The sequence below is a fragment of the Aphelocoma coerulescens genome, chromosome 7 (genome assembly GCF_041296385.1).
Source record: "Aphelocoma coerulescens isolate FSJ_1873_10779 chromosome 7, UR_Acoe_1.0, whole genome shotgun sequence".
Lineage (NCBI taxonomy): Eukaryota > Metazoa > Chordata > Aves > Passeriformes > Corvidae > Aphelocoma > Aphelocoma coerulescens.
This window is the reverse complement of record NC_091021.1, coordinates 3,120,043-3,133,548: the sequence shown is the minus strand read 5'-3', so window position 1 is coordinate 3,133,548 and position 13,506 is coordinate 3,120,043. Positions and strand designations below refer to the sequence as shown.

Below are 13,506 nucleotides of genomic sequence, written 5' to 3'. Positions count from 1 at the left end.
AACGTGCAGCTGAAGGCCATCAGGGGTAGGAATGCAGATTGTTTTGGTGCTGTACTGGGTTTGCGGGCCAAGGGTTGCCATGTGGACAGACAGCGCCATTTCAGGGCAGGCCGTGGGTCAGTCATGGCCATTTCAGGGTTCTCAGCAGGCCATGGATCAGCTGCTGCCATTTTGGGCCAGGCCATGGGTCAGTCACTGCCATTTGGGGCAGGCCATAGGTCGGCCACTGCCATTTTGGTGTGACACAGAGGCTGACTAAGACTCAAGGGGATGGGGGCATGGAGCAGTGGCCATCCTGGTTGTTTTGAGCCAGTCAGTCATCTCTCTGGTCTCCTACAGAGGGCTGTGGGGTCTGTGAGAACTCTGAGGTCAGTGAAGGCCGTGGGGGCTGCGAGGACTGAGGGGGGGCTCTGAGGGCTGTGTGGCCTGTGGGGGCTGTGGGGGCTGTGAAGGCTGTGGGGGCTGTGTCATCTATGATGGCTGTGGTGGGTGTGGGCCTGTAGGGACTGTGGGGGCTGTGAGGGCTGTCAAGGCTATGAGGGCTATGAAGGCTTTGAGGGCTGTGGGGTCTGTGAGGGCTGTGGTGGATGTGGGCCTGTAGGGACTGTGAGGGCTATGGGGGCTGTGGGGGCTGTGAGGGCTGTGGGGTGGTGAAGGCTGTGGGGTCTGTGAGAGCAGTGGGGGCTGTGAGGGCTGTGGGGTGGTGAAGGCTGTGGGGTCTGTGAGAGCAATGGGGACCGTGAGGGCTTTGAGGGCAGTGGGGACGGTGAGGGTTTAATGTTCTGTCCCGCTCCATGGGCTCAGTGAAAGGTGGTTGGATTTAATCTGGGCAGTGCATGGGAGAAACAACAAAATTCTCAGGAGGTGCAATAACAAACTTTGACTTGCAAACTTTAGAACATTAAGGTAGAATAAGGTACTTGGCAAATTTTAAAACAACAGCTAGACTGAGAGGGCACTTCACAAACTTTAACTTACCCAGTCACAACAAGGCACTTCAGAAGGCATTGACTGGAATTTTACAGTCTGGCTTACAGTATATCTTGAGAAGAAGGAGACGGAGCTTATCTTGTTACCCCCCCACTTCCCACCTGGTTGTTTTGAGCCTGTTAACCATTCCTTTGGTCTTCTACGTAAATTAAATTATTTTTTTTCCCCAGTCAAGTCTGCTTTGTCTGATCATTCTTTCACCTGAAATACACTGAAACTGTGAGAAAGATTCTTACACTTACTGGAGTTAAGAATTGGGTAAGCTTCTGTGAATAGATTTCTAATATTGTTGATATTTTTTCTTTATGCATTTGGTTCCCCTTACTAAACACCCAAAGACAAGATAAAGAGCCAAATATTGTGTTGGACTCGATGATCTTAGAGGTCTGTTTCAACCTAAATGATTCCATGATTTTACATGTTCCTTTGGTGGTTTCTCTTTAAAAAAAGCACATGTACTTTACTGACACTCATTTTCTTTCAGTGACTTAGATGTTCTGCATTTTAAAATGAACTGTTTTTCATTTCAGCAATAGATCTCTTGCCACTAATTCTAATTTATGAATTTAAGAAAGTAAGTATTACATCTGTATTTTAACATTACTGCAGTGAATAGTACCGAGTTTTTCACATTTGGAACTGAATGACGATAAAATCCCTGTGCACAAACACGGTGTAGCCCAGGAATTTTTTATGCTTATTGCTCTCAGGAGTGTCTAATCAGGTAATGATGGCCCTAACTTCACTTCAGTCATGGTGTCTCTCAAAAATGCAGAGAAGAGGCAGTAATGGCAATTATCATTCACCTCCTCTCACTGCACAGCTCCCAGAATTCAGACTCTTCTTTGATGGTTAGAAAGGAAAAAACAAAATTGATTATTTTAAGCTTCTCTGTAAAAGCTATTGCTCCCTTTGCAGCACTGTTTCAAGTGCAATGTCAACTACTGTGAGCAGTAACTCTGCAGGGAGTGCAGTGGTTTCTTATGTAAATTTATGCAAAGGGTTTCTGCAATCCTAGCATGTGTTGTGCTCCTCAAACACACCACCAGGCACTTCCTGCTACTTGATGTGACAAAGGGAAGAGAGATTCCCCCCATTTCACGCAGCAAGAGGAAAGCCTGCAGAGTGCATGTACACTAACTAGAGACCCGTGATCCATGGATTATTTTGAAAGCCAGTAGAATTGGAAACTCTGCTGCAACAAAGTTCTGCCATTGCCATGGATTACTTTTAGTGGAGCTCCTCCTTTGGAGGACACAAGGGATGTTCTGAGTCTCCATATGCTCTGAAAGCAACAAGAGCCACCTTCTTGGGTCAAGTTTCACCAGTTCTACTCAGTGCAAAATCAGCTGTTCATTGACCACTGCTAAGAAAGTTGGAGGAGTTCTGTAGGAGCAAACAATGAAGCTTTGAGATAATTGTTTTTGCATCCATACCTTGGATTCTCCTTTCCCCCACAAGAGCTGGTGTCTCACCAGTTCCTGTCTATTCAAAGCTGTAAAAAATGTCACTGGGTGTGAGGGCCAAACCCCAGTTTAATGAGCTCTGGGTTTTCAGTTGCTCTGAAATAAAAATGGTCCTTTGCAACTTTGATCACAATGCAGATCTCAAAACTATAAAAGGACAAAGGTAGGAAAAAAGCAGATGGGAAAGCGCTGGCTCTGCCTGTTAATAACCCTTAATCACTGCTTTCCCCCACTCTTGATGAAAATAATTGTTAAAAATAGACCACTGTACTTTGAAAGTGTAATCAGTGTCGCTCTGTACTTTTGCCAGGCTAAGTGATTCCATGTCTTTCTAAGAAGATGCTATTTTCATTTGAAACTGGGATGATTTAAGCATGATGTTTCAAAAATGGGTGGTGATTGATTAGTCATTAGTCTAATAATGGACTGCATCTGCATATTTTTTCCTCCATCTTTATCATATTTTACATAATTCATTTGGATTAATTGGACATTAAAGTCTTTTTCCCTGTAACCACTACAGCAGATTCACCCACCCCTACCTGGATTCTCTTGGGATCCCTCTACCCCTGCTCACTGCTGCTCCAAAGTGGGATGGGGTAGCACAGGGACAGGGCTCTGAATGCCTTGCCTCTGTGTGTCATTATTTTTATTGAGTGTATCTAGTTTTTGCATTGCAACAAGGCTTGAGGTAATAACTCTCCTCAGGTTTCTGATGTGCTTCACGCTGTAAATGTGGGAGGTAATGACTCCTCTTAATAACATTCACTTGAATGGGTATAAAATGGGGGTACAGTTAAGTGATTTAGGATGTGTCCCACAGGGAGCACCTTAGAAATGCAGATTATTGGAGCCTCTGCGTTTGAGGCAGCTGCTCCTCATGTGGCCACTTTGCCTCCTGGCACTTAATGGCGAGGGGTTCCCACCAGCTTTGTGTACACAGAACAAACTCCTATTGCTGGGTTCAGAGACTGGGAATGAGACTGGTGAAAGCAGTAAGAAACTCATCCACCCTTTGTCATGCCAGAGCTCAGCCAGATTCCCAGGAGTGGAAAGGGGAAGTAATCAAGCTTCTTTCTAGCTGGGAAGGGTCATACCTTGGATCTGCCAAGGGGTTGCCGCTTGGGCTGATGAAAATGTCAAAGTTGTTGTAGGAGTCCCCTAAAATACACCTCATCCAGCTGCATCTGTCCTGAAAAGAAAGGATTGCAAAGCAGTGAACTTGTCCTAGTGAAAATGAGTTGCTGCTCAGTCACTATTTTACCTGTTTAAAAATATGTGCAAAAGGTGATGAAACAATGACTGACCTGCCTTCAGAAATAAACTGTAAAGAGGATACTCATGGGAGGAGTTTACTGCAGTCTAAATTAGATAAAGCAACTTCATGTGGTTCATGTATTATTGATCTTCCAGCAATAAATCCAGCGGTGTGTTTATAAGCAAGAGACATCATTACAGAGATTTTTATCCTTCTCACTGGTGTGAAACAGCAGTTTTCAGGGAATATTTACCTAAAGTGTACCTGGTGATTAGTCCCACTGCTAATCATTAATATTCAGAAGAAAAAACATATTTTTTTAAAAAAGAGCAGAAGGAAATCGATTTTAAAAACTTCCTGGAAACTAAATAAATTTGTTAATTTCTGATGTAACAATTATTTGGTTTGTTTGCAAGTGCCAGTTGAGATTGGGATTGTGATGTATATGGAGCTGAGCGTGTCCATTTTAATGGGAGGTATTCTGGAATATAAAGCTGTTCATTAAGTTGGCAGGAAGGTAAAGAGTGGAGAGTGGAACTGTGAAGGCAATTAAAGGACTTGCAAAGTCCTTTAAGTGGAGCCTGGAACAGAGCCAGTCTTTGAATGCAAACTAATTGAATCCTTGTATAAATTCTTCAATTACTCCAGCGTGCACACCTGAAACAGTACCAGCGTGATTCTGTAGAGTAGGCAGCAAGTCTGACCAGCTTTATAGAATCATGCTCTCTCATTAAAGGAGCTAATGGAACCGGGTTGAGCAGCAGCAAATGTGGTGTAAATGCAAATCAGAACAAGGGGAATCTGCTTTTGCAGATTCTGCTTCTCTTCTCCTTGCGACTCATTGTCTCCTCCTTTTATATGTAGGAAATCAGTCAAGCCTGGATGGTCCACCATGCTGTTCAGTAAAATACAGCATCCAAAACACATTGTAAAAAAGACTTTAGTGTGGCAAGAAACAAGAAGAAGAAAACCATGAGCAAGGCAGGGGGTTCTTCTATGAATGACTAAAATAATAACTGTAAACAGGGATGAAAAAGCCAAAAGCTCACAGGAGAATTCAAAGTGATTCCGCCTTAAAAGCTTTTGAAAATGGCCCATGGCCAGATGGAAATGAGTTCATTTAACATATGACTTATCCTTTTATTTTTCTTTGAATGGTGTGTAGCTCCAAATAATCTTTCAGCTTGGTTACATTCCTGGTTTATTTCTTCCTATTGAAAAGTTGTTATCCCCCATCTCCAGCTCACTTGATTTGGATAAGGTGTGGAATAGAATGAAGGAGTGATGAAGTGTGATAGCCAGCTCACTAACAAAATCATTATGTGATGTTCTTAGTGTAGCAGCTGCCTTGGGATCAGTGATAATTAATGCATTTAGTAATAAGTCTGTGGGCAGAGTGTGTCGAGGCTGATCAAATACTTGTTTGTGTGTGTTGACATGTTGCCACCAGAACCCTGTGTTTTCTTCCTTCTGTTTCCAGATGAGGTGTGCTGTCTAATCACAGAAATCAGGCCAAATACACTGCTGGGTGTTACATTTTACCAGGCCTCTGGGAGGAAATTGTTAAAACGTCTGCAGACTTGTGACAGCAAGAACTGGTTGATATTTGCCATTAAGAGAATGTCCCAACCCTTTGGAGCAGGAGCATCTTCTCTAGGTCACCCAGGATGTGGCACATGGGGTGGTACTGCCAGAGCAGGTTTCTCTAGCACTGCTATTCAAGGATCAGGGGTTCATCCTTTCTGGTGTGGCCACAAATCACCAAATCACAGAATAATCTGGATTGGAAGGGACCAACAAGGATCAGCTCTTCAGTGAGTGGCCTATGCAGGGATTGAAGCACAACCTTGGTGTTATTAGCACCAGGCTCTGACTACCTGAGCCCAGAACGAGTTAGGGTGGTTCAGTGTATCTGGCACCTACAAACAGTTGGATTTTACACAAATTCCTGCCAGAGAGGAGGTTTGTTTACCTTAGGGGTCTGTAGTAGCAATGGGGGAAAATAAACATGGCAGAAAATGGGGTGGCAAGGTTGCGAGAAAGTGGGGAATGGGTCTTTTCTTATGGTGTGCTGGCTACTGCAGCAAAATTAATGAATAGAAGGGAAAACCTGTCATACATTAGAGTGTTTTCCTGAAAATTATGCCACTAGTAACGATCCCCGAGTCAGGGCCAGTGGAAGGTCAAAGTCAGCTCTACAGTCTCAGTCACTTTGCAGCAGGGACTGTCTCTGATCAATGTTTGCATAATACCTGTTCCAGGGATGCATTCTCAGTGCTGTTATGATCTATCAGCTGGGCCATGCTGTTACTTAAAAGAGAAATGTCATATTGAAAATCCATGGGTGCAACTGTAGATGACACAAGGAGGAGTCAGAGAGCACCCACTGGGAGTGTCTTGTGTAACTACCCTGAGTGGATTATGTCCAGTCTCACCCAGGTGGGCTGGCCATTGATCTGGGTCAGAACTGCTGAGCTACCAAAGCTGTAATTAAGCAGCATTTATTGAACTGAAGTGTACTGAGCACATACAAAACAAGTGTGAAGGTACACATGCTCTAAACCAAACCAAAAATACCACTCACACACTCACACTCCAAATTTTTTGTTAAAATGTCTCTCTGGATAGAAAGAAATCCAGAGTAAAATGCAATCATGTATCAAAGTCATATTAAAGGACATGAAATAACAGGTATAAAGGATGCTGGTGATGTCCTAAGTGGGCCATTGATGGAGATGGATAAAATCATTGCAGAAGAAGGTGGAAAGAGAGAGGCTAGTGAAGTGTGAAGAGCTGGTCCAGAAGCCAAGTATTTATGCTGGGGAATGGAGGGATCTTTGTACACACATACTCATTTCCTCTTCTCTTTACTGGAGTGATAGGTAATGACCTAAGGAAAGGAGACATCCCAGTCTGTAATTACTCCTGTGTGCCAGCTCCACCAACACCTCTGCTCAGCTGAGATGTGCATCTCTAACTCCTCTGAAAGTCAGATCATTCCTAAATTGGTGATCAGTTTGGCAGGAGTTGCTTTATACACATCAGCAATGGGTACGTGCGTAGTTAATCCAGGCTCAATGCTATCTGGAAAGGGTGGGGGGGAGAGAAGGAAGAACTGATTTTTTATAGTCCAAGAAAATAGTGTTCAGGTGGGATGTGGATGGCACACTAATCAAAATGCATCAGGGACAGGCAAGAAGGGAGGAGTTTTGCTGCAAAAACCCACTTGTATTTAACCTAAAGCATACAGATTGCGTGTGAACAAGGAGTTTTATACTCCTATTGTACTCATGGGCTGCTTTAGATCAGCAGCATGGGGTGGATGGGGGAATTGCTGTTAATGTGGAATTTAGTACTTGTAACACAGCAAGTGTATGAAAACACTGCTTGTAAGAGTAAGGGACTGAATTTGATGACTCTTCAAGTCTTATATCCATGATGATGGGGGTTTTTTTCCTACCCATTAAAAATTTGCTTTCTTGAGATCCAATTCAAGCCATACAACAATTTGGAGTGTAGTTGTTTTATTTTGGAGTTTTTTGTTGTTTGTTTCCCGACCAGCCTGCCTGCCCTCATCCTTTGTACAGGCTGAATTTGCTGGGAGGAGCCAGATGAAGTGAAGGGGAATTCAGTGGGCACAGGTGGTGAGACAGTTTGGCAGAGCCATGATGCTCAGCACCACTGTATTGGGCAGGGTGTAGTTCTGGTTACTGACATTTTTCTGCAAAACAGCAGGTGCTGAGAGCCTGGCTGCTGAATTCTCCAAGCAATGATTACTTTGTTTCTTGGTGTTAACTCTGTATTAGTCCCTGTAACAAGCTAGAATGGAGTTTTGACATTTAGATCTCCTCCAAATTAACCCAAAGATTTCATTATACTTACACCAGGGCAGTGTTTTGCAAGCCATTAGTTTCTAGTTGAGAAGCTGATGGATATTTTAAGATCTTAAATCCTCTATTTGCTAGAAAACACCACACATATTATTGTAGGTACTATTTATGTGGAAGATATAAAAAAATAAATCAAATTTTTTTTAAAATCATGGATGCAGTATCTGACCCGTGTTTCACCTAATTTTCAGTCCCATACCATTGTGATTCCCCTTCCAAACAATATTCTTTAATCTAATCTTGCACTGGCATAAATTGGAAAAGACGTTGATGACTGAGTGCACACCAGCTGAGCTGCTTTAGGGATTTGAATCTTTATTTAGGAGGTTAAAATGAAAAATAAATGTTTCTACATGGGTAGCTGGGTGGTTCATTCTGTTCTAGTGGGAGGAATTAGCTAAAAAAAGTTATGTTTGGGCATCCTTTACCCTGTCTTCTTTGATTTTTGCATTTATTTATATGTTACATGTTAAAAGAACTCTTTTTAGGGTTGGGGGTTTTTTTTGTTTGTTTGTTTGTTTGTTTTAGTTAATATTTAGCAGAGGCATGGGGAACATGGTCCTGCTGTCTTTCCGTGCATAGTCCCTGCATGCTTCTGGCTCACTGAAAGGAGGGAGTTTCTCACAGAATCACAGAATATTTTGAGCTGGAAGGACCCAGAAGGATCATCCAGTGCAACTCTTAAGTGAATGGGGAGTTGCCCTTAGGGTGGCTCCGGAAAACACGGCAGGGAAGGAGTGTCTGTTCTGCTCTCATCTTATGCTTCACATGGAAAACAGGAGTAGAGAAATTTCAAATCAGGGCTAAAGGGCCAATCCTGTGGCTGCGTGAGAAGAAAAGACCCACAAGGCATATTCTTAGGGGACACTGGTATCAGAATTCAAGATGACCTCTTTTCTCTTTCTGTACTTGCAGTTTCTCCTGAACTGGTCTCATTAGAAGTCATGTTGTCTTGTGGCTATTCAAGCCAACAGAGCTGATAAGAGGCTGTGATAACCTCACACTTAACAGCTTATTTATTTGTTTAGTTAAATACAGTTGCTGTGTCTGGCTGCCCAGCCCTGTACCAGAGGCTTTGATGTTGGCAGAAGTACAGAGCAATGCCTTGATTTTGTTTCCATCTTTGGCAGGGGGATACGATTGCTTCCTGTGACTCCTCCGGCGTGATGAAGCTCTGGGACATGCGGAAGTTGGTCCCTATTCTATCCATCGATGCAGGTCCCCATCCTGCCAACCAGGTCGCCTTTGATCGCTCTGGTAGGGTTCTAAAACAACTTTTCCCCCCCTAAGACAAGGTTTGAGGTTTGTTTTGAAATCTCTTATCTCTCTCTAGTCCTGAAGCCAGATAACATGTGTAAAGCAATGCAGATGTGTTAATTTCGAAGAAATGCCTGGTTGTGCCAGTGATCAATACATTTGTTTTCTGTGGGCTAAACTGCCAAACTGGACTGCTGCTCCATTTATATAAAATGAAAAATGCACGATAACAAAGAATACAATTAATTGCAACAGTATTACATCAAATACAGAAGTGATCATTGCGGGTAAAAAGCTTAGTGAGAGTGCCTGTGTTCCAGTGATGTTTATTCTCCATTACTGTTTGTTCTTTTATTTGCTAATTCCGGAGTTGCATTTCATAACCAGTCTTACAAAGTCCTCTTATAATTGCCTCAGAATTTCATTGTGCTGACAGGGTGGCTTACTAGGCACCAGGAACTGAATTGACCAGTTATTTTTCATCATCAACCATGTACTACCATGTCAGCAATACCATGAGTGCACACTGCATTTTCATTTGAAGAGGAGCTATTCTAAAACATTTTTGTTTTAAAACAATCTTCATTTCCAAAGCACAGACAAGCATTCATGTTGCAGCACAGAATTAGATCCTATCTTAGGAAATGGTTTTACTCAAAGCTAGTGTAACATGATATAATGCAGTAATATATAACATAATATATATAGGCACATTGAAAAATAAGTATACATTTGCATTATATGTTCATAAAACATAAATCTTTGATAGAATATGAGAGATAATAAGGAATCATTAAAGAGAAATAATAGGATGGTGTTTTGTCATAATGACCTACATACTGTGGAATGCATAGAATCAATATATTGAGTCACTTGGCAGAAAACTTCACATCAAATTCCATATTATTTGTGTAGTGATTTCATGGATCTCTCTGCTGTATCATTAAATAAAGTACTTTCATTTTCCAAGGGAGAAAAAATGCATTGACACTGTCCATTTTTGGACAGTTTCCCAAAGACAAGTTTAACCACTATTGTATTTATGTGTGTAATTTGGAATAAGAGCTCATTTTTTTGTTCAGGAGGTTTTGAAGAAGTTTTGCATCTTAGTTTCTGGTGTATAATGTTGGGCCATTTGCAGAGGAACCACATCCCTGAAAAATGCAGTTGCAGTGTTTCTGCCAGATGGGAACTTTCCATTAGAAAGGTTATCAGCTTCAGGTAATCTAAATGGGCACATTTTTCCATCCCTTGGACAAAATCCAGAATTTTCTCTGCAGGAGTCACCACACAACAGAGATATCAAATTGGGGTGGATGATCACAGAGAGGCAGAATGCAACAGGGTGGAATTCCAGCTGGCTGAAGATAGGCAAATACCTGGCTGAGACATGCAGTACCTGCTGCAAGAGGGATAGACTAGATAAAATATATCCTGTGTTTAACAGCCTGTTGGGAATGGGACATCTGCCTCAGTCAGGACCTCTGCCGGTGGAGCAGCTTGGGTTGATTTTCCTTATCACAACATGGCTCAATTTCCAGCTGTTTACCTCAGTGTCTCCAGCTGATGTTACACCAGCCAGTGCAAAATACTTGACTGCATTAATGGTCAGAGACACAAATTGTTCAGCTCTTACAGGTGGATTTAATTACTAGATTAGAGAGCCATGGTTGAGCAGGTTTTCTTCTTCTGCCCAATAATTATTTAAATTAAAGCTAATAATGATAGAAGAGGTTTATGAAAAGTTTGGTGGTATCAGCAAACGAGATTGAGGTCGGAGATAAGAAGGCCCCGGCTAATGGAAGAATTTGTTTTGCTTTCCTTTGTATTGTTTTCAAGTAATTATTTTTGCAAATGTAGTGTAGACAAGCACATCTTACCTTTTGTTTCTAAGTGCTGCTACCTTTGTGGGTATGACATGCACCAGGTAGGAGGTGCTTCCCAAAGGAGGAGTTTGTGAGTTACTGGGACTCTCCCGATGGCATTTTTGGGGATGGGCCTTGCTGGCTCCAGTGATCCGATTGCTCTTCGGGGCCTAAATGCCTGACCAGCATTGTTAGTTAAATAGCAGTCTAAAGCCATTTCCTGCTTTATCAGAGCCACACTCGGATGTTAGTGACAAAAGTTGTGTATGAATCTTTCTGCTTTAGCTGCACTCTGCCTCAGCTTCTCTTTAGCTCAGCTGAAAGGTGGACTTTTCCATACTTGTGAATGGGGAGAAAATAACTACGTTAGTAATTACCATTGCACTTCATGGGGATTTTCTGCTTTGCCCTGCTCTTTCTGAAACAAGCTCATGATCTTTCAGTGAGAGGTGGTGATGGACCTGCCTGGGACTCAGCCTACTGGGGGTAATGCTCTTCAATATTGTGTTCAATATCAGAAATTTTTCTGATATTGTACACAAATAACATGTCCTTTGAATTCTGCATGTTGTGAATGCCTGACCAGAGTTACTCTGCAACATGGACCACAGCATAACTGATTCTTAAACTAAATTCACTTTTACTTTTTTATGTACAAGTTAACCAGCATCTCCATGTGCATATATTCCTGGGTAGCATTCATGCATCCCTGGAGCACCCTCTTGTCATCACCTTTTGTGTTTCCAGTTGCTGTTTAGAAAATGTAAATAAGATTAATCATAACACAGCATTGCATATGTAAGAGAAGGTGCAGAAGATTCCATCGTATATGCTATGATGTATTTATTTGTTATCACAGCACATTAAAACAAACAAACCGAACAAGCCCCACTTCACAGCAATAATCCAAAATCAAGAGCAGTTACAGTAAGGCTGAGGGCAAGCAAATAATATTTGGAAAAATGCACTGCTTTATTCTGAGCTCTGGAGATACAATGAGGTGTTAACATTTAAGCTGCTTCCATCCACACTGGGCTGTGTTGCTCTCAGCATGAACAAATAACCTTACCATACCTCTGACCATCCCCAAAGGCTAGAGGTGCATGTCTTACTCTGAGGAAAAGTAGTTTAAAAGAATATAAAAGCTGTAAATGAATGTGAAAGTTGAGAAATGGCAGGATCAAGATTATCTTGTGATACAAGTGGTTTATTTTAGGAGACAACAATTCTAGGGATGCAGGAGACACAGTGACAGTGAACAGATGGTACCACTGTCAGCCACGGTGGGGTCAGGGCAACTGCTCAGTGTTGATCTCTAAAAGCAAGCTTGATTTGCTTAATTACACATCACATGACATCACCCAGGACCATTATCACGAGACGGACAATGGTCCAATGGGTGGCAGTTGTTTGCTGTTCCTCTGCAGTTGTTTTTGGTGTGAAATAGCAGAGACGAATTCTCTTCTCTTCATTACCCACCCTTTTACTGAACACAGAATTATTGACAGGATTTCTGGGATGTCATTGCTGGAGCATTGTTAATATTTGCACTTGACATTATGTGGACTATAACTGATAATGTTAAAGCCACAAGCAATCCCCATAGGGATGGGGGCATGGACGTTAGAGCTCAGATGGTTAGAATTTCCACTGATATTGAGACATCAGGTAAAGTTCCAAAATTACAGTTTTCACATCCCTAATCTGGTAACAATTTATGTGCTCAGAACAGAACTGGCAGATGTAGTCCTTGCAAATCGATCTTGCAGTGGGGTGCCCTCTCAGTTTTGTCTTTAATTTCCTCAATTTTTGGTTGGTGTATTGACTGCAAAGACAAGCTGGTGTTAAGATGACAGAGCCAGGTGTCTGTCCTTTCTCCTTCTTTCCTCCTTTCCTTCACATTTTTGGTTAATTGATACCCCTCAAGTGGCACTGAGGAGATAAAGCTTCATCTTGGTAGGGTGGAGAGTTTGCTAGGATGGAAGAAGCTCTCCTTTGCTGGGAAGCCTACAGTGTATCTTGGAGTGAGAGGCTGAATTGGCAGTGGGTGCACCTGCAGCTTGCAGATCTCAGGAGGTGACTATTGCCACTGTGGCGTCGTATGAATAGAACTGGAGCATGACAAGATCTTTACCCTTTATCCCGCTTGTTTTGCAGCTTCTGGAACTTGCTGTTTGTATTTGTCTCCCTTTTGATTACAGTTAAAGTCACGCTTGACGGGAGAAGAATCCTCTAGCACAGAATTTAGCAGTAATCTTTTTAGAGACATCTGATTTTGTCCACATAGAGCAATTATGTGCTGACATTAATGTGTGTTTTTCCCTATGCCTCCCATTTCTGACTCAAAAGCTTTTTTCATTACAACACTTTATTGCTCTGTGTTCTTTAATCTCCAAGGCAGATTACTTGATAACATCAATTGATTCCTTAGGGTGCTTTTCCCCTTGTGGTTCAATGCCTGAGTTCCTGCCTCAATTCTGACTATGTATATGCTGTCACAGGCAATCCAGCCTCAACTTGGGTAATTTTTACTTGATTGAAGTTCTTGCCAATTAACACAACCTTCTGATTCTGGGAATTGAGAAAAAACAACACATGAAGAATTAAACAATTGTCAAAGTAAGTGCTTTTTCTCCCCCTTCCCCAGTCTCAGCATGAGCCAAACACGTCTCCTTCCCCCTTCCTGGTTTCTTCTTGCCTTGTTTTCACTGCGGGCTGTGCCCCATTATCCCAGTTCCTTTGGTTCAACAACAGGGGATGCAAGGAGGAGTATAATTCTT

The 13,506-nt window shown here is 42.2% G+C and overlaps 1 protein-coding gene across 7 annotated transcripts in view; it reads left to right on the top strand.

The window, feature by feature from the left end:
* Positions 1–13,506, top strand: part of SPAG16 (sperm associated antigen 16) — a 381,268-nt gene that overhangs the window by 269,496 nt on the left and 98,266 nt on the right. For 6 of the 7 annotated variants that reach the window (XM_069021764.1, XM_069021765.1, XM_069021767.1 and 3 more), the window contains one exon: positions 8,735–8,861. In XM_069021764.1, the coding sequence (XP_068877865.1) occupies positions 8,735–8,861 (127 nt within the window). Of the gene's footprint in view, positions 1–8,734; positions 8,862–8,937; positions 9,081–13,506 lie in introns of those variants that run through there. The other variant, XM_069021769.1, reaches the window with a different exon arrangement.